This window comes from Schistocerca gregaria, chromosome 5, assembly GCF_023897955.1.
Source record: "Schistocerca gregaria isolate iqSchGreg1 chromosome 5, iqSchGreg1.2, whole genome shotgun sequence".
Classification (NCBI taxonomy): Eukaryota; Metazoa; Arthropoda; class Insecta; order Orthoptera; family Acrididae; genus Schistocerca; species Schistocerca gregaria.
This window is the reverse complement of record NC_064924.1, coordinates 635,333,920-635,360,671: the sequence shown is the minus strand read 5'-3', so window position 1 is coordinate 635,360,671 and position 26,752 is coordinate 635,333,920. Positions and strand designations below refer to the sequence as shown.

The window sequence follows — 26,752 nt, the reverse complement described above, 5'->3', positions numbered from 1 at the left end:
AGCCTCGACAGCAGCTAAAACACCTACTTGGGCATCATCATTTGTTGCAGGTCGCGGTTGACGTTTCACATGTGGCTGAATACTTCCTGTTTCCTTAAATAACGTAACTATCCGGTGAACGGTCCGGACACTTGGATGATGTCATCCAGGATACCGAGTAGCATACATAACACACGCCCGTTGGGCATGTTGATCACAACAGCCATACATCAACACGATATCGACCTTTTCCGCAGTTGGTAAACGGTCTATTTTAACACGGGTAATGTATTACGAAGCAAATACCGTCACTGGCGGAATGTTACGTGGTACCACGTAATTATACGTTTGTGACTATTACAGCGCCATCTATCACAAAGCGAAAAAAGTGGTACAACTAAAACATTCATATTTCTTTACGTACTACACGAATGTGTAATAAAAATGGGGTTCCTATTTAAAAAAAACGCAGTTGACCTATGGCAGCGCCATCTAGGGGGCGAATCATAGCGCCATCTGGTTTCCCCCTTCAAGCTAGACGAGTTTCATTCTTTTTAGTTTTTTAGTTTGATGCTTTTTTCGTGAGATATTTGGCCCGGTCACTACCAATGGACCACTCTGTAGAGTGGACCGAAGCAGAGTTGTCTTGCCACATTCTGGGAGGAATGAGCCAAAAATATAGGTCTTGGCTTGTTTTTGTTATTAAACCAGAGAGCCTTCAGGAACTCGATAAAATGTTAACCCCTATCCAGAATATCAGATTCAGTGATGAGAAGCGTATAATTAGCAAGACAGGGCCGAGTCACTAAACCTAGAAGAAGTTGCACCGCACTGGGTGACGAAGGTGCAGCTCCTAAATAAAGAAATTGTGTTGTAGGTGTAATCGTGCCAGTCATTTAGTATGTCCTATTCCGAGGATAGGAGCTGACAAAGTTCACGCCAGTGGTGGGTAGCTAAGTTGAAGCATTTGCATGAGATATTGAGAGGCTGAAGTTATGTTAAAGCAGTGTCACGAATTTTCTTACTTTTTGTGTGTGCGAGTATGAATCATGAAGCGGTGTGCATGTTAAATGATTCAGGCAGTAATGTTTCTTTGGTAGATTTTAAATGGTATAAGCGATTGCGCCATGTTTGAAAATTACCCCTGTTAAGCAAGGATCGTACAGAATGAGATTTTCACTCTGCAGCAGAGTGTGCGTTGATATGAAACGTCCTGGCAGATTAAAACTGTGTGCCGGACCGAGAGTCGAACTCGGTACCTTTGCCTTTGGAAGGTAGGAGACGAGGTACTGGCAGATGTCAAGCTTTGAGGACGGGGCGTGAGTCGTGCTTGAGTAGCTCAGATGGTAGAGCACTTGCCCGCAAAAGGCAAAGGTCCCGAGTTCGCGTCTTGGTCCGGCACACAGTTTTAATCTGCCAAGACGTTTTAAGGATCGTACATTGTGCAAATCAGTCAATGGAGAGTCTAAGATTAGGCATTCAGGGGGTCACGTGGCTAATAGATTTTACTGTTATTACAGGGCTGTCAGCGCCGGAATCGTCAGGGATCAGTTCGAGGCGGGACTCATCACTGAAAACAATTCTGCACCAGTCAGTGAGATTTGAGGCCGAAGGTATGTCTGGAGACGCCCTGGACAGGGTGGCATACCAACACGACTGTCGCCCACTGCGCGGCGCAACAGTCAGGAGTGATGGTCTGGGGTGCCATCTCATCCACAACAGCATTCCTGTGGTTGTCATCTGCGGCGCCCTTACAGCACAACGGCACGTCGACGACATTTTACACCCTCTTTGTTGCCCTTCAAGGCAGGCCATCCTGGGCTTACATTTCAGCAGGAGTTTCAGCGAGGGTTCTACTGCTTGTCTTAGTGCTTGCCGAACCTTTCCTTGGACAAAAACGTCGCCTGATCTCTCCCTGACTGAGAAAGTTGACAGGCTCTAGCAGCGAGGTCGAGATTTCGGCGATCTGAAGCCCCGATTCGACAGAATTTGACACGATGTCCGTCAGGGTGAAATCCATCAACTCTGCCAATCAACGCCAAGCTGTATGACTGTTTGCGTAAGGACCAGGGGTTGACAAAGGCGTTATTGACAAGCTCAGTTTGTGAAACTCTTTCTCTTGAATAAATCATCCAATTTTTCTGAAACTGTAATCATTTTTTGTCTCTACATGTACACCACATCTACGGATTTCCGTCCCTTTGGGGAGCGTCGTTTTCTTGCCTTAGAGTGTACCTTGGAGCAGTATTACTAGCAGTGTATGATCTGCATGTTTCAGTGTAGAGACGACAGGAAGAGTGGCTCATTCCCATTGTTATTGCACGTAGTAATTGATACAAACGAAGAAAAAGACAGAGATTCGTCCTTAACCAGTAAAGGACATTTTTGGAGTGTACGGACTCAGCTTTAGTGTTTTGCGCCACGCTTTGAAATAATGAAACTGGGAACTCACAATTCATGTTTAATCTTCAGTAAGGTGTACTGTTAAATGATTTTCTCCTTTCTTGACGCTGTTTTACGCAATATTGTTCTCCGTATCACTATTATACTGAAATTACTTATCCCCTAAAACTGTTCTCATAATTGAGGGCATGAGTTACTGTTTCAAACTTGAATGAGTGTGCAAGATCTACAAACAGTTTCGGTAAGAGCGTGCAAAACTGCAACCGGTCATAGAGAATGCTCCACTGAACAATTTGAGGTAGGAAACCTGGGGTCGGAGAAGCCTGCTTAAGGAGATACTGGGGTAAACTCGTTTGCCGCTTTGTGTAGCATTACTGTTTTCCAGTTTATTTGCAACTAACGTGTGTACAAGTTTACAGGTGCTGTCCAGTTTATTTACAGGTACATTCTTTATTTCCTCCAAGGAAACTAGAAGGACGAGCCTGATACCTAGGAAGCCATGGTGCAGGTTTTGCTTAGGTTTCTTGACCATAAGGCAGCTCTGCTGTATGGTATTTACATTGTCGCATGACAGAACGAGCTATGAATCAACGACAAATCCATTCATTACTCAGTGCTATTCAGAGACGTTCAATACAATACGATGGAGCAGTAGCGGTAGAGTTTTTCAAAACTCACTGAAATGTACTTGTGTATGTGGAAGTACGGTGCAATGCTCTCGCTGCTGAAATGCTGTAAAGGGAACGATTTCCTAATAGGCGTCATCCGTCACGACGAATGTTTATTTATGTCGATCGACGAATGCGGGAGGCTGGCAACGTTGAGGACAACTCGCACACCCGATTTTGAAAAAGAGGTTCAGGAACGTGTTGCAGGGGACTCCGCTACAATTACTCGTCGTATTGCACGTGAAATAGACGCTGCACATACTGGCGAGTGGCCAGTACACCACGATCAACAATTACACCCATATCACTCACAACGAGTCCATGCAATGCTTGCGACTGACTTTGCACCAAGGGTCGCACTGTGCCAGTGGCTGCTCCAACAATGGATTGATCGAGCAGATTTTCTGCAAATCACGCTGTTCACTGACGAGGCCTTATTTGATCGTGGTGGTACGAGGGTTGCTCAGAAGGTAATGCACCGTATTTTTTTTTCTCAGCCGACAACAATGCTACGAATGCGAAACGCTACGTATGTTTTACTTGAAGTCTCCTGAGTCAGCTCACCAAGTTTCCATCACTTCCGACTCATAGCATAGCTGTAGGATAGTTTCAGTATGGCGCCTGTAGGTGATGTGCCTTACAAGCAACGTGCCGTCATTGAATTTCTCACTGCAGAGAAAGAAACTACGGTGAATATTCACAAGCGCTTGTGCAAAGCGTATGGAGCATCTGCTGTCGACAGAAGTACAGTTAGTCGCTGGGCACGGAGGGTGGGGTCATCAGAAGGCGGTTTGGCGGAGTTCCACGATTTGCAGCGGTCGAGGAGACCATCCACGGCTGCCACACTTGACACACCTGACCTAGCCACCTCAGACTTCCACTTGTTTGGGCCATTGAAGGATGCCATACATGGAAGACATTTTGAGGACAATGAAGAGGTGATTCACACAGTTGTTTGTTTTGCTTTAGGGCGCAAAACAACTGGGGTCATACGCGCCGAAGTGAAAACTATAGAACACGAAGACGTAGAGGAGATACAAAACTTCAGTCCCAATTGACATAATAGAAGACAGATAAAAACAGGCATGTGAAAAAAGGGTTAAAAAGGCACCATACTGAAACGGAGGTCCAAAACTAAAAATTAAATGGCCTTCGCAATATTGCTTTGGCGGATGAAAAGTAAGACGCGGTCGACAGCCCGCGCGCCATTTGGTAAAACGGCCGATAACTCAGACGGCAAACCCAGACGGGAACGTAAAAGGTTAAAAAATGGACATTCCAAGTCACGGAGAGTTAAAACTTGAGTGTAATGTGTACAAAGTGGTGGGGTAGCGCTATTTAGCAAATGATGATGGTTCAAATGGCAGTGCTCAATATGCAGCCGAGTTAAAATAACCGAGAGGAGCTCGTCCAAACCACTGGGAGAGGTTTAATAATCCGGATCTTAGTCCTGTGAAGGGAGGACAATTGCCGATGCCAAAGGGACACCACCTCCTGACAGACGGCAACACAGAGATCATCGGAGGGAATATAGGTAACGGGATGAGGTATGGGGACTGCAGCTTTGGCAGCAGCGTCAGCAGCTTCGTTTCCTGGCAGACCGCCATGACCAGGAACCCTCAGAAACATCACACTGGCTCCACCAAGAGTGAGCAGTTGACAGTTTTCCTGTAGCCGCTGCACTAAGGCATTGGCGGTGGACAGCACACATAGACTTTGAAAGGCACTGAGAGACTCTGAGCAGGGGACACAATTGAAAAGGCTGTGTAGCCGGATGTACCCCATGGCCTGATACAAGGCGAAGAGCTCAGCTGTAAATATTGAGGAGTGTGCCAGAAGCTGATATCGAAAGACGTGGGTGCCAATGACAAAGGGACACCTGACCCCACGACAGTCCGAGAGCCACCAGTGTATACAAAGGTACTATCGTGAAGTGCCATACGAAGGTCGTGAAAGTGAATGCAATAGAACGGAGCTGGAGTAGTGTCCCTAGGAAGCGAAGGTTAACATAGGCCACTTCACGAAGCCAAGGTGGTGAAGGGTTCACGCCCACTGGGAATGGTGCAGGCAGTGCGAAGTTATGCCACTGTAGCAAGTGCCGAAAGCGGCCTCCAGCAAGTAATAGAGAAGAAGGACGAGCCCTATACGATCAAAGGAATCATCAAAGAAGGAGGCTTAGGATGGGTGGCCACGCATGGCAGACAAACGGCAAGCATACTTGCTCAGGGGCAAGTCATGGCTGTAGAACACAGGTAGTTCAGCAGCTTCAGCATACAGACTCTCAACCGGGCTGGTGTAAAAGGCGCCCATGGCAAAATGATGGATAGTGTTGAGACGGTATAAGAGGGATGGGAGTGCAGATATATAAACAAAGCACCCATAATCGAGTTTCGAAAGGACAAGGAACCGGTATAAACGGAAGGGGGTGGTTCGATCGGCACCCCAGGAAGTACCATTGAAGACACGTAGGACATTGAGGAACCACGTACAGCGGACTGCCAGGTAAGATACATGGGAGGACCAAGAGAGTTTCCTATCGAGCATGAGCTCCAGGAATTTCGTATTTTAACGGACGGAAGGGCAATAGGCCCAAGATATAAAGATGGTGGGAGAAAACACTTGCGTCACCAGAAATTCGTACAGACGGATTTGTCGGTGGAAAAGCCAAAGCCATTTTCGATGCTCCAGGAATTAATACGATCAAGACGCCGCTGAAGACGCCGCTCAGTGAGACAGGTCCATGGAGAACTGCAATAGATGGCAAAATCGCCGACAAAAAGGGAACCGGAGAGCCCTACAGGAGACAGATCACGATAAGGTTAATGGCCATAGCAAGGAGGATGACACTCGGGACGGAACCCTGAGGCACACCGTTTCCTGGATAAAGGTGTCCGACAAGGTAGAACACATAGGCACCGTGCAAACTCAGTCTTGTGGAAGTGCCTGAAGGAAACAGGGCAGGGAGCCACGGAAGCCCCATGTGTAAAGAGTACAGAGGATACCAGTTCTCCAGCAGGTGTCTTAGGCCTTCTTCAAATGGAAAAACATGGCCACAGTCTGGGATATCCACAGAAAACCATTCGTGACATGGTTGGACAAAGTAACGAGATGGTCAACTACAGAACGCTGTGCTCGAAATCCCAACTGTGCATTTGTCAGTAAATTTCGAGACTCGAGCCACCATACTAGTCGGGCGTGAATAATACGTTCCATAGCCTTGCAAACGCAACTGGTAAGACAGATGAGGCGGTAGCTAGAAGGAAGGTTTTTGTCCTGACTGGGCTTAGGTATGGGTATGATGGTGGCTTCACGCCAGCTTCCGGGAAATGTGCCCTCTGCCCAGTGTGGTTGTATGTGTTAAGCAGAAAGTGCTTGCCCACAAGAAAAAGGTGCTGCAACATCTAAATGTAGATGGAGTCCGGCCCAGGGGCGGACGATTGGGATGATCTGAGAGCATGATCTAGCTCCCTCATAGTAAACGCGGCATTGTAGCACACGATTCGGAGAAGAGACGGGTAACGCCCTAGCGTCCTCCGCTCGTTTCTGATGGAGGAAGGCAGAGTGATAGTGAGAAGAGCTCGAAACTTCCGCAAAATGGTGGCCCAAGGTGTTGGAGACAGCAATAGGGTCCACGATAACATCGTCTGCTACTGTGAGGCCGGAAATGGGGGAATGTATATCGGTCCAAGAGAGCTGTCGGAGGTTGACCCACACGACAGAGGAAGGGGTGGAATTGTTAAAAGAACTAGTGCATGAAATACAGCTAGCTCGTTTGCTAAGAACGCGACGACACTTTGCACGCATCTGTTTACAATGAATGCAGTTTGCCATCGTAGGACGACGGTTGAAAATGCGGAGAGCACGTCTTCGTGTGTGAATTGCGTCGCAGCATGCCTCAGTCCACCAAGGGACTAGAACACGATGTGGTATACGAGGAATGGAACGTTCTGCAGCAGTACAGATAACATTGGTGAGATGGTCCACCTGGTCATCACAACTGAGGAAATCTTGTTCTTCGGTTCTTCGAAGGTCGCCAGGGAGGAGTAAAGCTGCCAGTCAGCCTTAGTAAGCTGCCATTTGGGCGTGCATGCAGATGGGGTAGGAGTCAGCAAACGGCGAGCACATGGGAAATATTCGCTCGAGTAGGTGTCGGAAGAACGGACCACTCAAGATGATGGGTAAGCTGGGCAATGCAAAAGGATAGGTCCAAATATGAATAGGAGTATGACGAGTCAGAAAGAAAAGAGGGTGCTCCAGTGTTAAGACAGAAGAGATTAAGTTGGTTAAGAAGGTCAGCCAAGAGGGCACCTCTCTGACAGACCCAGGGAGAACCCAAAAGTGGATTATGGGTGTTGAAGTCACAGAGTAGTAAAAATGGGGGAGGTAGCTCTCCAATAGGTTGATGGAAGTCTGCCTTAGTGACATCTAATGACGGAGGTCAGGCGGGGAAGGAAAAGGCGAATGGCAACTGCTTGAAGACAGGTAGTCAGGCAGGTGGTTTGACTATGAATGTCATCCTGTATGAGCAGCATGATGCCCCCATGAGATGGAATGCCGACCACGGGGGGGAAGGTCAAAACGAATCGGTAAGTAATGTGAAAGCTTAAAGCAGTCATGAGGGTGGAATTTAGTTTGCTGAAGGCAGAGTACAAGCAATTGTAAAATGTAAACTTTCACGGCCGGAACTGTCATGATTAATAAAATTCTTTTCCGGGCTATTATGCCGTGGTCTGATGGATTTCGCATTGTAAACCAACGTTTCGTCCCCATCTGCGGAGGACATCTTCAAGGGGGTTCGTGGCTTCTGTTAACTTCCGAAACACACACTGTCTCACTACTGACTGCAGCAAATTTTTGTTTTCGCGTGTTCCCGCGCATAGGCGTGACGTCACATGTTTTGAATACGCGAGCGCAATTGGCCGTTGTCGGTTGCCGCCGTCCGCTGTTGCTATCATCCCATGGCGGAAGACTGGTACACATCTTCTTCAGCACCGGCATCCAGATGTCATTCAATTTCACGCCCTCCTCCTTCCTATTAAAATTCCTGGGGTGTTTCATAATCTCTATAGCCTCTCTGTAAAGCCTTTCATGATATCCGCTTGTGGCTGCCAGTACTTGAGTTCTATCAAAATAAATGTGGTGGTCTCCTGACTGCAAAGCATGTTCCGCAACAGCTGATCTATCAATCTCTCCCCTTCTACAATTCCCCTTGTGCTCTTCTAGTCGTTTTTTGACCGTTCTTTTTGTGGTACCCACATATACCTCCCCACAACTACACGGGATCCTGTAAATTCCTGCTTTTTCCAGCGGTTTACGAGCATCCTTAGCCAATCTCAGGTGTCCTTGTATCTTCCGGGTAGGTTTGTAAATCACCGCGATAATCCGTTTTTTCAATATTTTCCCTATGCGGTCAGTGACGTCCTTAATAAAAGGCAGGAAAACTTTCGATTTTGCAAGCGCTTGTGTATTGCTATGATTTTCACGCGGCGGTCTTAACGCTCTTTTTATCTCAGCAGCCGAGTAACCATTCCTGAGTAATGCATCAGTGAGGTGTTCCAGTTCCGTATCCAGTAGCCCAGGTTCACAGATGTTCCTCGCTCTATCCGCCAACGTTTTTATTATGCCTCGCTTTTGTTGTGGGTGGTGGTTCGAATCCCGGTGTAGATAACGATCCGTGTGCGTGGGTTTCCGGTAAACTGTATGACCTAAGCTACCATCCTGTTTCTTGTAAACTAGCACATCCAGAAAATTTAGTCTCCCTTGTGCCTCCTCCTCCATGGTAAACCGAATCTTCGGATTAATACCGTTTAGATGTTTGTGAAAACGGCCTAGTTCCTCTCTGCCATGCCTCCACAACACAAACGTATTATCTACGTAGCGGAACCAGATATTCGGTTTTTTGTTGGCAGTTTCTAGAGCCTGCGCCTCGAATTTTTCCATGAAAAAGTTAGCTATAACCGGGCTTAAGGGGCTCCCCATTGCCACGCCATCAGTCTGTTCGCAGAACTCATCGTTCCATTTGAAATATGTCGTCGTAAGGCAATATTTAAATAGTTCTGCAATGTCGGGAGGAAAAATTCTATTCAGCAGTTGCAACACCTCATTGAGAGGAACCATAGTAAATAGCGATGCCACATCGAAACTGACTAACATGTCCTCCGGCTGGACCACTATGCCGCTTAATTTACTGATGAAATGTGCAGAATTCTTGATATAGGAGTCCGATCGTCCCACATGCGGCCGTAATAGCGTTGTCAAAAACTTGGCAATAGAATAGGTGGGCGAACCAATGGCACTCACTATAGGTCTCAGAGGAACAAGTTGTGTATGAACCTTCGGCAAGCCATAGAGTCTTGGAGTCAGCGCAACTGAATTGAACAGACTTTTCTGAACGTTCTGTTCGATAGAGGACTTCTTAATTAACCGCGTAACCGTTCTAAGAACTTTATCAGTCGGGTCTTTATTCAGCTTCTTGTAAGTCTGCGGATCTAGTAAGTCATTAATCTTGCTGTGATAGTCAGTAACATTACAAGAAGCTGAGTAAAGACCCGACTGATAAAGTTCTTAGAACGGTTACGCGGTTAATTAAGAAGTCCTCTATCGAACAGAACGTTCAGAAAAGTCTGTTCAATTCAGTTGCGCTGACTCCAAGACTCTATGGCTTGCCGAAGGTTCATACACAACTTGTTCCTCTGAGACCTATAGTGAGTGCCATTGGTTCGCCCACCTATTCTATTGCCAAGTTTTTGACAACGCTATTACGGCCGCATGTGGGACGATCGGACTCCTATATCAAGAATTCTGCACATTTCATCAGTAAATTAAGCGGCATAGTGGTCCAGCCGGAGGACATGTTAGTCAGTTTCGATGTGGCATCGCTATTTACTATGGTTCCTCTCAATGAGGTGTTGCAACTGCTGAATAGAATTTTTCCTCCCGACATTGCAGAACTATTTAAATATTGCCTTACGACGACATATTTCAAATGGAACGATGAGTTCTACGAACAGACTGATGGCGTGGCAATGGGGAGCCCCTTAAGCCCGGTTATAGCTAACTTTTTCATGGAAAAATTCGAGGCGCAGGCTCTAGAAACTGCCAACAAAAAACCGAATATCTGGTTCCGCTACGTAGATAATACGTTTGTGTTGTGGAGGCATGGCAGAGAGGAACTAGGCCGTTTTCACAAACATCTAAACGGTATTAATCCGAAGATTCAGTTTACCATGGAGGAGGAGGCACAAGGGAGACTAAATTTTCTGGATGTGCTAGTTTACAAGAAACAGGATGGTAGCTTAGGTCATACAGTTTACCGGAAACCCACGCACACGGATCGTTATCTACACCGGGATTCGAACCACCACCCACAACAAAAGCGAGGCATAATAAAAACGTTGGCGGATAGAGCAAGGAACATCTGTGAACCTGGGCTACTGGATACGGAACTGGAACACCTCACTGATGCATTACTCAGGAATGGTTACTCGGCTGCTGAGATAAAAAGAGCGTTAAGACCGCCGCGTGAAAATCATAGCAGTGCACAAGCGCTTGCAAAATCGAAAGTTTTCCTGCCTTTTATTAAGGACGTCACTGACCGCATAGGGAAAATATTGAAAAAACGGATTATCGCGGTGATTTACAAACCTACCCGGAAGATACAAGGACACCTGAGATTGGCTAAGGATGCTCGTAAACCGCTGGAAAAAGCAGGAATTTACAGGATCCCGTGTAGTTGTGGGGAGGTATATGTGGGTACCACAAAAAGAACGGTCAAAAAACGACTAGAAGAGCACAAGGGCAATTGTAGAAGGGGAGAGATTGATAGATCAGCTGTTGCGGAACATGCTTTGCAGTCAGGAGACCACCACATTTATTTTGATAGAACTCAAGTACTGGCAGCCACAAGCGGATATCATGAAAGGCTTTACAGAGAGGCTATAGAGATTATGAAACACCCCAGGAATTTTAATAGGAAGGAGGAGGGCGTGAAATTGAATGACATCTGGATGCCGGTGCTGAAGAAGATGTGTACCAGTCTTCCGCCATGGGATGATAGCAACAGCGGACGGCGGCAACCGACAACGGCCAATTGCGCTCGCGTATTCAAAACATGTGACGTCACGCCTATGCGCGGGAGCACGCGAAAACAAAAATTTGCTGCAGTCAGTAGTGAGACAGTGTGTGTTTCGGAAGTTAACAGAAGCCACGAACCCCCTTGAAGATGTCCTCCGCAGATGGGGACGAAACGTTGGTTTACAATGCGAAATCCATCAGACCACGGCATAATAGCCCGGAAAAGAATTTTATTAATCATGAGAGTACAAGCAGCCGTAAATCCTCTTTGTGGGACCAAAGGTTATGAACGTTCCATTGAAGGACAGACATCAGGAGGAAGAGATGTAGAGGTGTCAACTCGGCGGCCGACGAGTCACAGCTAGTGTAGAGCCGCTACTACAGGGCATAGAGGCAGGAGGATCCTGCCCCATCGGGTCCACAGAAGCATCGGCTTGGTTATGTGGTTGGTCCATGGAGTCCAATGCTGAAAAACGGTTGTTGGTGCACACCAGCGACACAGTGGCTGACTGGGCTAATGTGTCATGTGGCGACACTGTCGAACAGGATTTTCAAGTTGGCAAAGGAGAAGACTGCGTTTGGTGGAGTTCTTCGAGTCTTTCTGGTTAAAGGAAGACTTGGGTATTGTTTGGCTGGAGGGTCAGAGGAAGTCTTCATGGTAGTACTATTTCTGTTCTTTCCTGCCTACTCACTGTGTAGCTGGTGGCTGCGCCCCTTGAGGCGAGAGCTTGGCGGGGGGAAGGAGATGCTACCTTGACATTGGGCGATTTCACAACCTCAGAGCTGAATTTGAAGTCGCATGTCTGCACGGGCATGTCCTTCATGGAGCGAGGAGTAACAATAACAGAGCTATAGGTGCCAGATGGGAGAACACAGGGCTTGCAAGTAGCCAGTAGCTTGCAAGCTACTGGGTAAGGCTAATTTTCCTTTAACCAGATCTCTTGGACAGCCGCGCATCTAGATACAAGGGACAATCCCGAAAGGAGTCGGCCATGACCGCCATTGCAGTTGATACAGCGTGCAGAAGGAGGCGGACAGTCGGTCTTCTGTGCATGCCTACCACAGGTTACACATTTGGCTGAGTGTCGACAAGACGTTCTAGAGTGGGTGAAACGATGACACCGGTAGCAGCGCAATGGGTTTAGAATGTATGGCTGGATGTGGTAATTTCATAGCCTGCCTTGATCTTGGACGGCAGCACCATTCTAACAAAGGCGAGGAAAAGAGTGCGGGTGGGCGCTAAGGAGGAATTTACCTTTTTCATTACAGAATGGACTGCAATGACACCCTGGTCAGAGAGGTAAGATTGGATTTCGGCCTCGGTTAGATCGTCGAACAGGCTAGTGTAAATTACACCACAGAAAGATTCAAAGTTCTATAGGCCTTGACACGAACAGAGCAGCTGTGGAAAAGCGAGACAGCAAGCAGTTGTTTCGCTTGAGAATCAAAAGCAGTCTCCAAAAAGCAATGTGCTATTCTGTAAAGCAGAGCAGGATTTCACAGGTACAGCAATTGCATCAATACTTTTCTGAATAATAAACGTATTTACTGAGGCGAAGGACTGACTGTTTTCAGTATGTGAGACCACGAGGAACCGTAGTGCAGCGGGAAGTGTCTTCGAATAACTTGCCTCATTACGTTTGGAAGACTGGGAAGGTGATTGACGCATTGTGAGAAAATCCCACACGATTGCCAGCTCTCTGATGGTGCGCTCCTTCCAACGGGGGCTCCCTTGACAAGGGGGTGCGCCCACCTTAGGTGATTGTTCACACCTCAGGTCACACTTCCTGAGCATCTGACAGAGGGACCAGTCTGTAATAGTAGCTCAGGCAATCACCCCTCCCTGGGCCTGGCCTGTACAAGGGGGTACATGCGAACCCTACCTGTCGACCCAGAGCTGGGAATTACGCACTACCCAGTCACCTGTTACGTGTCAGACGCGTGGGCCGACCATCATGAGCGCACAAGGAGGAGGAAGAAGAAGAAGAAGAGGAACCTCAAACGTCGAAGAAGAGGAACGAGAGGAGAAGGGAAACGAAGAAAGGAAAAATGAGCGAGAAACAAACGTGAGACTGTTTTTAAGCCGGTGACAGACAATGTATAAGATTCCCAATAACATCCTAGACATGTTCCCCAAGGGAGGGGAAAAAGAATAGCAAGAGAATAGACACGAAGCATGGAAGGGAAAAAAAACGCTGCATAGGCTGGGGCCCCGTGATAGCCAAGCACGATCCCGCCAAATAGTGGTGAGCCCCCTGGGGGGGGGGGGGGGGGGAATTCATACAGTGATGCACTGGTTCCGCCACCAGGTCAAGAACTGTTACCGAAAGGGCCTTTACTTAACGCTGAAGAAAGGCCATAGAACGGGACGGAGATTACGTGGAAAAATAGAGTATCCAAATAAAGCACCATTCTTTCGTCAGTGCAATTCTCATTATGTTGAATAAAGAATTGTTGAAGAAAAAAAGTCGGTGCATTACTTTCTGTGGAACCATCGTATTTCGAACAGCAGTAATAGCGATGTGTAGGATGAGGAAAGCACGCTGTAGTAGAGTCACACCATGAAGTACGTTTTGCTGTGAATATCCAGGCCGACATTGTAGGCGACAATCTCATTGGGCCATATCTTCTACCTGGCCGTTCTACCTGAGTTATTGGAGTAAGTAACCTTGGCTGTTCGTGAGAGGATGTGGACACAATATGACGGTGCACCACCTCACTGCAGTGCGGATGTCCGCAACCATCTCAATGTGTGTTTCCTGGTGGTTGGATTGGAGGAGCAGGTCCTATTTCATGGCCTGCAAGGTCACCTGACCTGAATCCCCTTAGTTATTCCCTGTGGGGATATCTAAAATCACTTGTGTATGAGACCCCAGCGGATACGGAGACGAAATTAGTTGCCAGAATTGTAGGTGCCTGTGATGTGATTCGAAACACACCAGGGATATTTGTGAGGGTGCATCAGAATCTTCTTCGCCGATGTCATGTTTGAATTGAGGTTGACGACCGCCAGTTTCAGCACAATTTGTAAGGTACAGTGCAAATGATACATTCATTTTGTCAAGGATGGTAGTTGCATTAACTGTAACTAATGAAAATAAAAAGGTACAGAGTGATATGGCGCGCGCCGCTACCCTGAGATCTTGTTTAGAGCGCGCGCTATAATCGATTATAGTTCTTCGTTCTAGAGTGGATGACGCACCGGTGCTGATTTGCTATTACGTCGCTGGCGTGTGTTTGCGGTGGCGGGCGGTAAGCGAGAGGGTAGTCGGTTTCCGGGAATTGCACAGAACGTGAAGTTCGCTCTGTCTGACCTGCTAGTGACTGGCGCTAAGGTGGTTGTGCCTCGCAATACGAGCAGAGTGCTCTGGGGCGGAGGCGACTTGCCGCTGTGCTGGCCGTGCGGTGGTGATTACTTGGAGTCGGCGTTCTTGTTCTGCCTGCCTGTCTGATGTGGAGGTCCAGTGGGGTCCTGCGATACTCTTGCCCGGAGACAACTAGTTGCTGAATTTTGGAGTCGTCTGCCAGGTTAGGGTGTGGGCTCGGTCGCCTCATCAGATTTTCCGCTGGAAGGTCCAGCAGCGGTTTCTGGACTTCATTCTGAAGTGGGACGGCGTTGTTGGAAGTTTTTGCTGTGTGTGTGTGTGGCACGTTATATCGCATGTTACGATATTTGTTGGTACTAATTTATTTACTCAACTGAAGTATCTTTTGGTTATCCCGCTGAGTCCGCAGCTCGTGGTCGTGCGGTAGCGATCTCGCTTCCCACGCCCGGGTTCCCGGGTTCGATTCCCGGCGGGGTCAGAGATTTTCTCTGCCTCGTGATGACTGGGTGTTGTGTGATGCCCTTAGGTTAGATAGGTTTAAGTAGTTCTAAGTTCTAGGAGACTGATGACCATAGATGTTAAGTCCCACAGTGCTCAGAGCCATTTTTTTATCCCGCTGAGTGGGTCGTTGCCCACCCGGTCTGCTCAGCGTTACTTTTGGTGGTGCCTGTTCACTCAAATGGTTCAAATGGTTCTGAGCTCTATGGGACGTAACATCTGTGGTCATCAGTCCCCTAGAACGTAGAACTAGTTAAATCTAAGTAACCTAAGGACATTACACAACATCCAGTCATCACGAGGCAGAGAAAATCCCTGGCCCCGCCGGGAATCGAACCCGGGAACCCGGGCGTGGGAAGCGAGAACGCTACCGCACGACCACGAGCTGCGGACGCGCCTGTTCGTTCCTTTTTGAAGGAATTCACGTAGGTGGTTCCAGTTACCTGCCCGGAGTTGCGTTCATGTATGGTACATTTGGCATTTGATGTGTTAAGTAAAGTTTGCTGAGAAAGGCGGTTTTGGATAGTATATGCATAGTGAATTACTGCTGCTTGGTACATGTGGTCTTCTGGGACCTGAACAACACGATCTCGTCAATTGGGTTTGTGTAACAGCATTTAGTGGTATGTTCTGTATTTTTAGCTCACTGTGTTATTATTAACTTGGTGGAATAGTCGCGTTTGGTGTCGTTATGCACTTCTAAGACTGTGGTTTGACTATACATGTGCGCTTGGCTTTTATTGTTTTGTTTTAAGAAGCGAGAATTAAATTACAATGAAATGAACACACGTAGCTGCTTACAGGCGTTGACATACGTCAACGGGGACAGATGAAAATGTGTGCCCCGACCGGGACGCGAACTCGGGATCTCCTCCTTACATGGAAGACGCTTTTTCCATCTGAGCCACCGAGGATACAGAAGATAGCGCGACTGTAGGGATTTATCTCTGGCACACCTCCCGCGAAACCCACATTCTCAACGTATTGTCACGCACTACATTCGTAGTGCCGCCACCCATTATAATCATTACTCGCGGCGCGTTGCCGATTCCCGTAAGAGTTCGGGCACTGTTTGTGCATTCGCACAGAAGAAGAAGATGGTCAAGTGGCCGGTGAGCCTGAACTATATACACTCCTGGAAAATGAAATAAGAACACCGTGAATTCATTGTCCCAGGAAGGGGAAACTTTATTGACACATTCCTGGGGTCAGATACATCACATGATCACACTGACAGAACCACAGGCACATAGACACAGGCAACAGAGCATGCACAATGTCGGCACTAGTACAGTGTATATCCACCTTTCGCAGCAATGCAGGCTGCTATTCTCCCACGGAGACGATCGTAGAGATGCTGGATGTAGTCCTGTGGAACGACTTGCCATGCCACTTCCACCTGGCGCCTCAGTTGGACCAGCGTTCGTGCTGGACGTGCAGACCGCGTGGGACGACGCTTCATCCAGTCCCAAACATGCTCAATGGGGGACAGATCCGGAGATCTTGCTGGCCAGGGTAGTTGACTTACACCTTCTAGAGCACGTTGGGTGGCACGGGATACATGCGGACGTGCATTGTCCTGTTGGAACAGCAAGTTCCCTTGCCGGTCTAGGAATGGTAGAACGATGGGTTCGATGACGCTTTGGATGTGCGGTGCACTATTCAGTGTCCCCTCGACGATCACCAGAGGTGTACGGCCAGTGTAGGAGATCGCTCCCCACACCATGATGCCGGGTGATGGCCCTGTGTGCCTCGGTCGTATGCAGTCCTGATTGTGGCGCTCACCTGCACGGAGCCAAACACCCATACGACCATCATTGGCACCAAGGCAGAAGCGACTCTCATCGCTGAAGACGACACGTCTCCATTCGTCCCTCCATTCACGCCTGTCGCGACACCACTGGAGGCGGGCTACACGATGTTGGGGCGTGAGCGGAAGACGGCCTAACGGTGTGCGGGACCGTAGCCCAGCTTCATGGAGACGGTTGCGAATGGTCCTCGCCGATACCCCAGGAGCAACAGTGTCCCTAATTTGCTGGGAAGTGGCGGTGCGGTCCCCTACGGCACTGCGTAGGATCCTACGGTCTTGGGGTGCATCCGTGCGTCGCTGCGGTCCGGTCCCAGGTCGACGGGCACGTGCACCTTCCGCCGACCACTGGCGACAACATCGATGTACTGTGGAGACCTCACGCCCCACGTGTTGAGCAATTCGGCGGTACGTCCACCCGGCCTCCCGCATGCCCACTATACGCCCTCGCTCAAAGTCCGTCAACTGCACATACGGTTCACGTCCACGCTGTCTCGGCATGCTACCAGTGTTAAAGACTGCGATGGAGCTCCGTATGCCACGGGAAACTGGCTGACACTGACGGCGGCGGTGCACAAATGCTGCGCAGCTAGCGCCATTCGACGGCCAACACCGTGGTTCCTGGTGTGTCCGCTGTGCCGTGCGTGTGATCATTGCTTGTACAGCCCTCTCACAGTGTCCGGAGCAAGTATGGTGGGTCTGACACACCGGTGTCAATGTGTTCTTTTTTCCATTTCCAGGAGTGTATATATTTAGTAAGATGGTATCTGTTCTATCGGACAAGATTTGTGTGTGTTGGCTTCCGGCACTTGTTATGAGCGCTCGAGTTAACGCCGCCGTGGTTATCATGTGCTGTCGGGATGTTATATTGTTTTTTATTTTGAATTTTATCTTGTGTTGATATTATCTGTCGTGTGTTGCAGAACATAACTAAGATGCGTAAGTGATGGGCAGTTGTCGGAGGCATGTCGGGGAGTTCTCAGCGGTTTATTTCGGGGACCGTTTCTAGTGGGAAGGCTCCGAAGTGTTGAGAGCTCGCTTGTCTGTGATTGCGTTGGGTGCTGCCCTTGCTCTTTGGTTGCATCAAATTATTATTTTGTTATTGTATTTATTGGTTGTGTGTTGCGCTTCATTGATTTCATGGTGCCAAGTGCCATTATGTTTCTCAAGGTTTTTGTAAACGATCTTAAGTTGTATTGCTAAGTTAACTTATTATTAGATTTAGTCTCTTGGGTAAACTCTAAAAGCACTATTGTAAAAGGTTCTTTGATTTTATGGCCTTTAACCGCCGTTATTGTTTTTTATTAAAGCTCGTTCTTTTGACCATTTGTTAAGTTCTGTAAGTTATATGAAACTGTAGTTATCTAAAAGAGTTTAGTATTGGCAATTTAATAAATTGTGTACAGAGTCTGCTGTTTGGATATTATTGGGTGGAAATCCTCGGATAGTTGCCCTATGAGAACACACATTCCACAGAGTAATGTGAATTTATTCCCGTTATCATTTTAAGCTGGCTTCTCCGAGCCAAGGTGCCCTACCTAAAACTGTTCAGTAGAGCGTCGTGTTAAATTTGGACACGCTCTTACGGAAAAACCCTGTAGACGACAAGATAGGGGCCAGTGTGGAGTGGGAGAGGCTCGGACGTACCTGGCACTGGCCGCTGATGCACATGTCGAGCGAGCCGGGGCGGCAGCGCGTGCCGTCCTGCACGCGGGCGGCCAGCGTGGCGACCACGTGCGAGCCGTCGGGCCGCGTCGCGCGGCACGTGAGCGCGCACGGCGCCGCCTCCTGCGGGTGCGGCAGCCAGCGCAGCTCGGCGCCCCGCCACGGCTCCTTGTCGAACGACGAACACTGCTGCGCACGGAAGTCGCCCGGCTCGGGGCACGCCTGCGGACAGCAACCCGCACCGCGCACCGCTACACCTCGCTTTCTGCACTTCGTCACTCTTAAGACTGACCATTAAATTTGCTACACCAAGAAGAAATGCAGTTGATAAACGGGATTCATTGGGCAAATATATTATACTCGAACTGACATGTGATTACATTTTCACGCAATTTGGGTTGCATAGGTCCTGAGAAGTCAGTACCCAGAACAACCGCCTCTGGCCATAATAACGGCCTTGATACGCCTGGGCATTGAGTCAAACAGAGCTTGGATGGAGTGTACAGGTATAGCTGCCCATGCAGCTTCAACACGATCATTTCATCAAGAGTACTGACTGGCGTATTGTGACGAGGCAGTTGCTCGGCCACCATTGACCAGACGTTGTCAGTTGGTGAGAGATCTGGAGAATGTGCTGGCCAGGGCAGCAGCACAACATTTTCTCTATCCAGAAAGGCCCGTACAGGACCTGCAACATGCGGTCGTGCATTATCTTGCTGAAATGAAGGGATTCGCAGGGATCGAATGAAGGGTAGACCCACGGGTCGTAATACATCTGAAATGTAACGTCCACTGTTCAAAGTGCCGTCAATGCCAACAAGAGGTGACCGAGACGTGTAACCAATGGCACCCCATACCATCACGCCGGTTGATACGCCAGCATGGCGATGACGAATACAAGCTTCCAATGTGCGATGTCGCCAAATATGGATGCGACCATCACGATGCTCTAAACAGAAACTTGATTCATCGAAAAAAATGAAGTTTTCCCATTCGTGCACAAAGGTTCGGCGTTGAGAAACCATTGCAGGCGCTCCTGTCTGTAATGCAGCATCAAGGGTAACCGTTACAGCTATGCGGATAAGATGCCTGTCATCGGACTGCTAGTGATACGAGGCCTTTGGGATGCACCACGGCGTTCCGTATTACCCTCCTGAATCCACCGATTCCATATTGTGCTAACAGCCATTGGATCCCGACCAACGCGAGCAGCAATGTCGCGATACGATAAACTGCAATCGCGATAAGCTACAATCCGACCTTTATCAAAGTTGGAAACGTGATGGTACGCTTTTCTCCTCATGCACAACAACGCTTCACCAGGCAACGCCGGTCAACTGCTGTTTGTGTATGAGAAATCGGTTGGAAACTTTCCTCATGTCAGCACGTTGTAGGTGTCGCCACCGGCGCCAGCCTTGTGTGAATGCTCTGAAAAGCTAATCATTTGCATATCACAGCATCTTCTTCCTGTCTGTAGCACGTCATTTTCGTGCTGTAGCAATTTCAATGGCCAGTAGTGTATTACCAAAATTTCAAGTTTGTGATCGTGATGTTCGAACATAATTTGCTGTAATGATTAGTAAATAATGTGTGAGGTAAGACAGAGGTATTTATAGTGAAGTACCATTCCAGTGATATGTATGAGCAAAGCACAAATTTCCAGTTTTGTAAGTAACTCTGCAACTATAAGTTTTCAGAATATTTTTTTCTGTACTTGTCTGCGTATCCTACGTTGTGTTTGCTGCGTTGTTATAACCTCTCCTGTGATGATAGTTTTATAAACCTAAACAGGTTGAGGAATAAAGTTATGTTGCTATAGTTGGTGATTGGCAATGCGTTATTTCAAATAAATATAGCTAGATACCGGCTATGGAATACTAGTATGGGGAGTGAGAACCCTTCGACTCCATGACTGCTTAGCTGCCGACGCGTTCAGTGAGGTGTCTGGGCATCTCAAATGTGTGCGAAATCTTATGGGACTCAACTGCTAAGGTCATAAAAAAATGGCTCTGAGCACTATGGGACTTAACATCTTAGATCATCAGTCCCCTAGAACTTAGAACTACTTAAACCTGACTAACCTAAGGACGTCAAACACATCCATACCCGAGGCAGGATTCGAAACTGCGACTGTAGCTGTCGCGCGGTTCCAGACTGAAGCGCCTAGAACCGCTCTGCCACACCTAAGGTCATTAGTCCCTAAGCATGCACACTACCTAACCTAAATTATCCTAAGGACAAACACGCACATCCATGACCGAGGGAGGACTCGAACCTCCGCCGGGACCAGCCGCACAGTCCGTGACTTCAGCTCCCTAGACCGCTCGGCTAATCCCACGCGGCAGTCTGGGTATATGTGGAGGAACGGAAACGCTTTCTTTCTCGAGAGCCGAGACCAGAGAAGATAGATAGGACGCTGGGGTGTAGAACAAAGTTGACGTTGTAACTCATGCCAAGGACGTCCATCGGCATCAGGTATGAGCCGTCCGCAGCTCAGACCATTTCAGGAAAATAAGAACGTAGGCTTCCGCGGCCGGTATCAAAGTGATTAAAATTCTTCTGGGTATTATGCCGCCACATTGATAAAAACTAACAACAAAAATAAACTAAAACCGACGTTTCGGCCGAATTGTAACGGCATTCCTCAGGGCATGACTGGTTTTGCGTGGGGATAAGTGCTTCTATTTATTACAGACAATCAATGTCTGACATAACTGTGGAAAAACTTTTAATTGGCCGTCTGATATGACTGTATAGTCATGAAGTGAGGGGAGATGGAAGGAAGGAGGCTATTCGTGGATGTCCATGTCGTCAACGATTGGTAGCTGTCCGCCAATCAGCGGTCGGCTTTTGGTCGGCAAGTTTTCCTCCTGGTGTGCGCGGAAGTAGACTGACAGTTGCTCTACAGATACGTCCGTGTCCCGTGTAGCTTCTGCCCCGTGACCGCTCGCCGCCCGTTGGACTCGGATGGCCGGCAGCCAGGACGCCGGGAGTTTGTAGCCATCTTCTCTGTTGATGTTGTCAGGCTGCTTAATAATTCCGATCGCCTCCCATATTTTGCATTCTCGCATCCACGATTCTTTCGCCAGTACTCGGGCTTCCTGGAACCTGATAGGTTGTCCACAGTCACGGTGGTGTTCCGCTATCGCCGATTTATTATGTCGTTGTAATCGTACATAGCGTTCGTGATCTGCTACTCGTAAGCTGACAGGTCTCCCTGTTTCTCCTATGTAGGCAGCTCCGCACTCACACGGTAGTTGATAAACACATGCAGTGTTAAAATTGTTGACTACATCCTGTGTGGAAGCTATCATTTCGTGGATCCTGTGACTGCTTCGAAAAATCGGTTTGAAACCTCGTCGGCGGAGGACGTGGCCTAGCCATTCACTGACGCCTTTCACATACGGTAAGTGTACCAGTGGAAGCTTCTCTTCTTTGCCTTCTTCTCGTGTGCTGCGCCCTTTGGTTTTAGCTACCTTTCTTACGAAGTTGTCATCATAGCCGTTGGCACGAAATGTGTGATGTAACTCCTTTAATTCTTCTTTGATGTTATTTTCATAGCTTATCCGGGAGGCTAGGGCAGTTAACGTATGCAGGACAGAATACTTTTCCAACAACATTTTAGAACAGTGACGTCAGACATCGATAGTCTGTAATAAAAAGAAGGACCTATCCCCATGCAAAACCAGTCGTACCCTGAGGAAGGCCGCTGAAATTCGGCCGAGACGTCGGTTTGAGTTTATTATTGTTGTTAGTTTTTAGCAATGAGGCGACATAATATCCAGAAGAATTTTAATCACCATTTCAGGAATGTTTATGTCCACAAACTATTGCCTTGCAGATGCTGCTTTATGACTGGTCTATTGCCATACTGATACAGTCATTGTCTCCGGACTGTTATTCTACTTTACCCTATACGTAGTGCTTTAAAACGTGTTCATATTCTTCTGTATATACTGTTTTCTTACATGCAATATGGTCTCCAAAGCGTAACTACCACAAACCTCCCTAAATCGAAACACCACCTCCTATTTACTTCTCTGTTACCATTACACATGATGTCAGTTAAAGTTATCCAGCCATTCATCAAACCCAGACCTTTCGATCAGACTCACACAGGTTGAAGCGTGACTCGTCACGCCAAATTATTCGTTTCCAACTACCAGTGTGCAACGGCGTCTCTCTTTCACCATCTCAAGCGTCGCTTAGTGTTGACCACAGAAAGGTGTGGCTCACGAGGAGATGAATGTTTTGACTCTCTACTTAGAATCGTTGTGCTAGCTGAACTCCTGATTGCGCTTTAGAACATACGAGTGATTCATTCGTCTCCTGCGATTTTCTCGGAATTGCCAGAACAGTGCACGTTACTACTCGCACATTATGCTGTTTTAATGGCCTACTGAAGGTGTGCGAAATTTGAAGTAAATCCGTGATCCCAACGTCGTGGCATCTTCTTGTGAGAAGATATTCCACAAGCACACAATTTGACTGCTAGCCGCTTTTGAGGTACAGTGTCAATAGCCTTTTGGAAATGGAATGTAGTAGAATTAAATCAGGTGATGCTGTGAGAACTAGATTTGGAAATGATTTTTGTATACACTGTTTATCGTTCGTTTCTCACTTCCACCATACTTTCAGAAAAGAGTTATTAGCACTTAAATCTGCATTCGAATCAAAAAATTTCTCTTGTTCAGGAATGCTTTTCTTGCCATTACCATTTCTCTACTTTGATTCGAATGCAGATTTAAGTACTAATTACTCTTTTCTGAAAGTATTTTTCTGGAGAGTAGCCATTTATGGATGCGACAAATGGACGATAAACAGTTTATACAAAAAGAGAACAGAGGGTTTTGAAATGTGGTGCCACAGAAGAATGTTGAAGACTGGGCTGGTAGATGGTGTAACTTATGCGGAGGTGCTGAATACCAATGGGGAGACAAGAAATTTGTGCCAAAACTTGGGTGAAAGGAGAGAGCTGTTGATGGAGCACATTCTGAGACATCAAGAGGTAAAACTCATACAGGGTGTACAAGAGATGAATACAATAAGCAGATTCAGAAGTATGTAGGTTGAAGTAGTTATTCGGAGATGAAGAGTCTTGCACGGAACAGAGTAGCACGGGGAGCTGCTTGAAACCAAACTGACGACGACGACAACAACAACAACAACAACAACAACAACAACTACCACTACCACTATTACTATAGTACTACTACTGCTCCTGCTCTTGAGTACTGAAGCAGCCTGTGTCATTTAATAAACACAAGTCTTCTGGTTAAGATGGTAAAACAGTTAGGCTTTGGAGTAAGCAGATACAATAGCTCCATTTTTAGCAGTCGTATATAGTCACTCATTTGGCGGCAGATCCGCACGTAAAGACTGGAAAGTTGCACGTCACACCAATACGCAAGAAAGGAAATAAAAAAGTAATTCGATGATTTATACAGCCCTGTCATATACATCAACTTGTAGCAAGATTTTGGAACGTTGTGAAATACATCGAAGAAAACTGTCTGTATACACGTAATCAACATGGATTCAGAAAATGTCATTCTAGTGAAAGACAACTAGCTCTGTGTACACAGGAACAAATGAGTGCTACCGACAGAGGATCTCAAGTTGATCCCATATTTCTAGATTTCCAGAAGCCTTTCGAAATCGTTTCTCACAAGCGACTTCTCGTCAAGTCGCCTCCCTTTAGAGTATTCTCTCAGTTCTGCAGCTGGTTTCATTATTTCCTGTTACAGAGGTCGTTAGCAGACCAATCGTACATTGGAAATTTCTTCATTTTAGTTCAAAGTTTTGGACTCAGGCTATTCTGGGCCAGGGCTCCTCATGTCACATTGATGCATTTAATTCTTAAAAAATTCTGTCTTTGTAACCACTATTGTATGCAAAATTTCTACCACCATAATCGTTCCATTTTATTGATGTAAAACATTTTCATTGGTCTGAAATGAAACACATTTGAAGACCCTGAAGAGAAGCAGAATCATGGCAAACGAAATACGGTAACTCATGTGCTTCATTCATATTAAGCACAGAAATAGCAGTTATATTTCTAATTTCAGATTCTCGCAAGTGGTAAAATTTTGTCAGGATGTGTGCGCGTAAACAGCAGAAAGTGCCACAAACGTTTCCGTCAGTAGCGGTAAAGTGTACGGTGTTCCTGCCGGGAAAATGCTTGCCAGGGACGTTTTGTACAAGTCCGAGGATGATGGTGATAGATACGACTAAGGTAAAGATTCATGAATGTATTCCTGAGTACAAATGTGCTTCAGAATTGTTTATAGTCACTTATAAGTGAAAAATTATTTAAACAAAACATGTTAACTTGTATCTCTTACCATACTTTAAGTGAATTCACGTGATAGTGTGATGGCAGAAATGACAAGGGTCATCCATAACATTGTTTACGTATTGTTGTAAGGTGACAGTAAAATTAATGTTATACTGTGGTGAATCATTGATTAATTTTTGAAGTTGTTATGGTTTATTATTGCAGAAATTGGAAATGAAAATCATAGTATCACAACTGAGAGAAGTCGGACCTTCTAAATGAAGTTTTGTAGTAATGTTTTGGTAATTCGCCCAGCATGTAAACAGTAGTAAGCCAATGCTAACCCATGGTAAGTGCACTCAGTTTGCAAGTAAACAGTATTAAGTACCCATGACATATTTTTAAGAACACAATTGCAGACGACTTTCAAAATATGTCGTCACTACAGACACCTTCGGAAAATAAAGACTTATCCGAATGAAAGATTCACAATGGATGTACTTGAAATATCTCGTGAAATTTTAGTGAAACAAATACTGCACAATTATTTAAAACAACCATATTATCCCTTTACAGCCGAGGTCTTCATTTAAAATTATTCTTTGCTTTCTAGACCTTGAAATAGTTACTTATAAAAGATACAGACTTGTGATCTTTTACTCACGGCATTTCGTGCCTGATTTTCACTTACATCAGGAACTGCTTTTTGCTTCTACATTTTCGATCATTCCTTCGTTTGCTACTGGTGGTTTTTGGCTACTCTCACATTGATTTGCAACACTACAAATTACCTGATGTGAAATATGAGACAGTATAATGTCACTACTGTTTGTATAATTCATGTATGACAACCCATAGATGGTATTTTTAGATCAAGTGGAAAACAAATCTAGTGGTTAATTTGGCAACATTACATACACCAAAAAAACACTGATAAATATAAGTAGAAGTTTGCAAGGAAACATAAATGTTAGTTTATTGTGACGTATTTAACATCAGTTAATGTGGAGTGCACCAAACCTGAGTGGGAGTAGATAAGAAGCTTCAGTGCCAAACAAAGAAATACATCGAAAAAATGCAAGTAAACAATTCTTGATGTAGGCAAAAATCTGACGTACAATGCCGTAATTGAAAAATGACACCTCAGTATCTTTTTCAACGAACTATTTTTAGTTCCAGAAAGCAATATAAAATTATTTATGTTTGATTACAGACCACTGACGATGCTTTACATCAGTAAAACGAAACTCGTGTGGCGATATAAATATTTATTTTTTTAGTAGCTGTACATTCACAGTATAAATATCTTTAATAAATAATACATTTGGCCTTCTCCATCATCCTGAAAGACACTATCATCATCACGAAAACATCCTATGCACATTGATGTAGCCAGTTTATTGGAAGTCACTTGATATGTTTGCTCCGTATAACGTGAATTTTAGCGCTGGTTCTGTTTACCTCTATGCCACAGTGTAAACATTTGGACTCTTGTCTGATGGCCGGTATATGCTGTGATTTATTGCATCTGGTACTGTAAATGTAAACATGCAGAGGGCGGTTATCATTTTGGACTTCGCCATGCACCTTTTTAATACAATTTCAATTGGGGAATAGAATTAGGACCAGCTTTGCCGCTAGTGAATTGTAAACATTTCTGGCAAACGTTTTGCTTATTCTGTCATGCAAACCATATTTCACATGTCGGATAGAGTTTGCTGAATTATTATTTTGCGTCATTCGTGACCAAAAAGGAAACTCGTCTAGCCTTATGCACTCGTCTTATGTAGTGTTCTCTGGGGAAATTAATTACATAGCTGACTAGATACAATCAGCGCGAATGAAACGCCATTGGTCGTTTTTCTTTAAATAAATGGCTTAGTCAATCATGGTGTTTTACTTTACCCTTTGTTTTAAAGAAATTTCCACCATATGACTGTTAATCGTTCACTTATTTTACACATAGAAACAAGTGGTTATTAAGCATTTGAAACCCTTAGTTACGTGTTAAAATATGTCTGTCTGTCAAAAGTCAGAGTCGAAAAATATACTT

At 46.3% G+C, this 26,752-nt stretch overlaps 1 protein-coding gene across 5 annotated transcripts in view; it reads right to left on the bottom strand.

Moving 5' to 3' along the window:
• The window catches only part of LOC126272274 (protein madd-4-like), a 2,033,115-nt gene that overhangs the window by 353,520 nt on the left and 1,652,843 nt on the right, over window positions 1-26,752 (bottom strand). For all 5 annotated transcript variants that reach the window (XM_049975019.1, XM_049975021.1, XM_049975022.1 and 2 more), the window contains exon 5: window positions 18,402-18,641. In XM_049975019.1, the coding sequence (XP_049830976.1) occupies window positions 18,402-18,641 (240 nt within the window). The remainder of the gene's footprint in view (window positions 1-18,401; window positions 18,642-26,752) is intronic.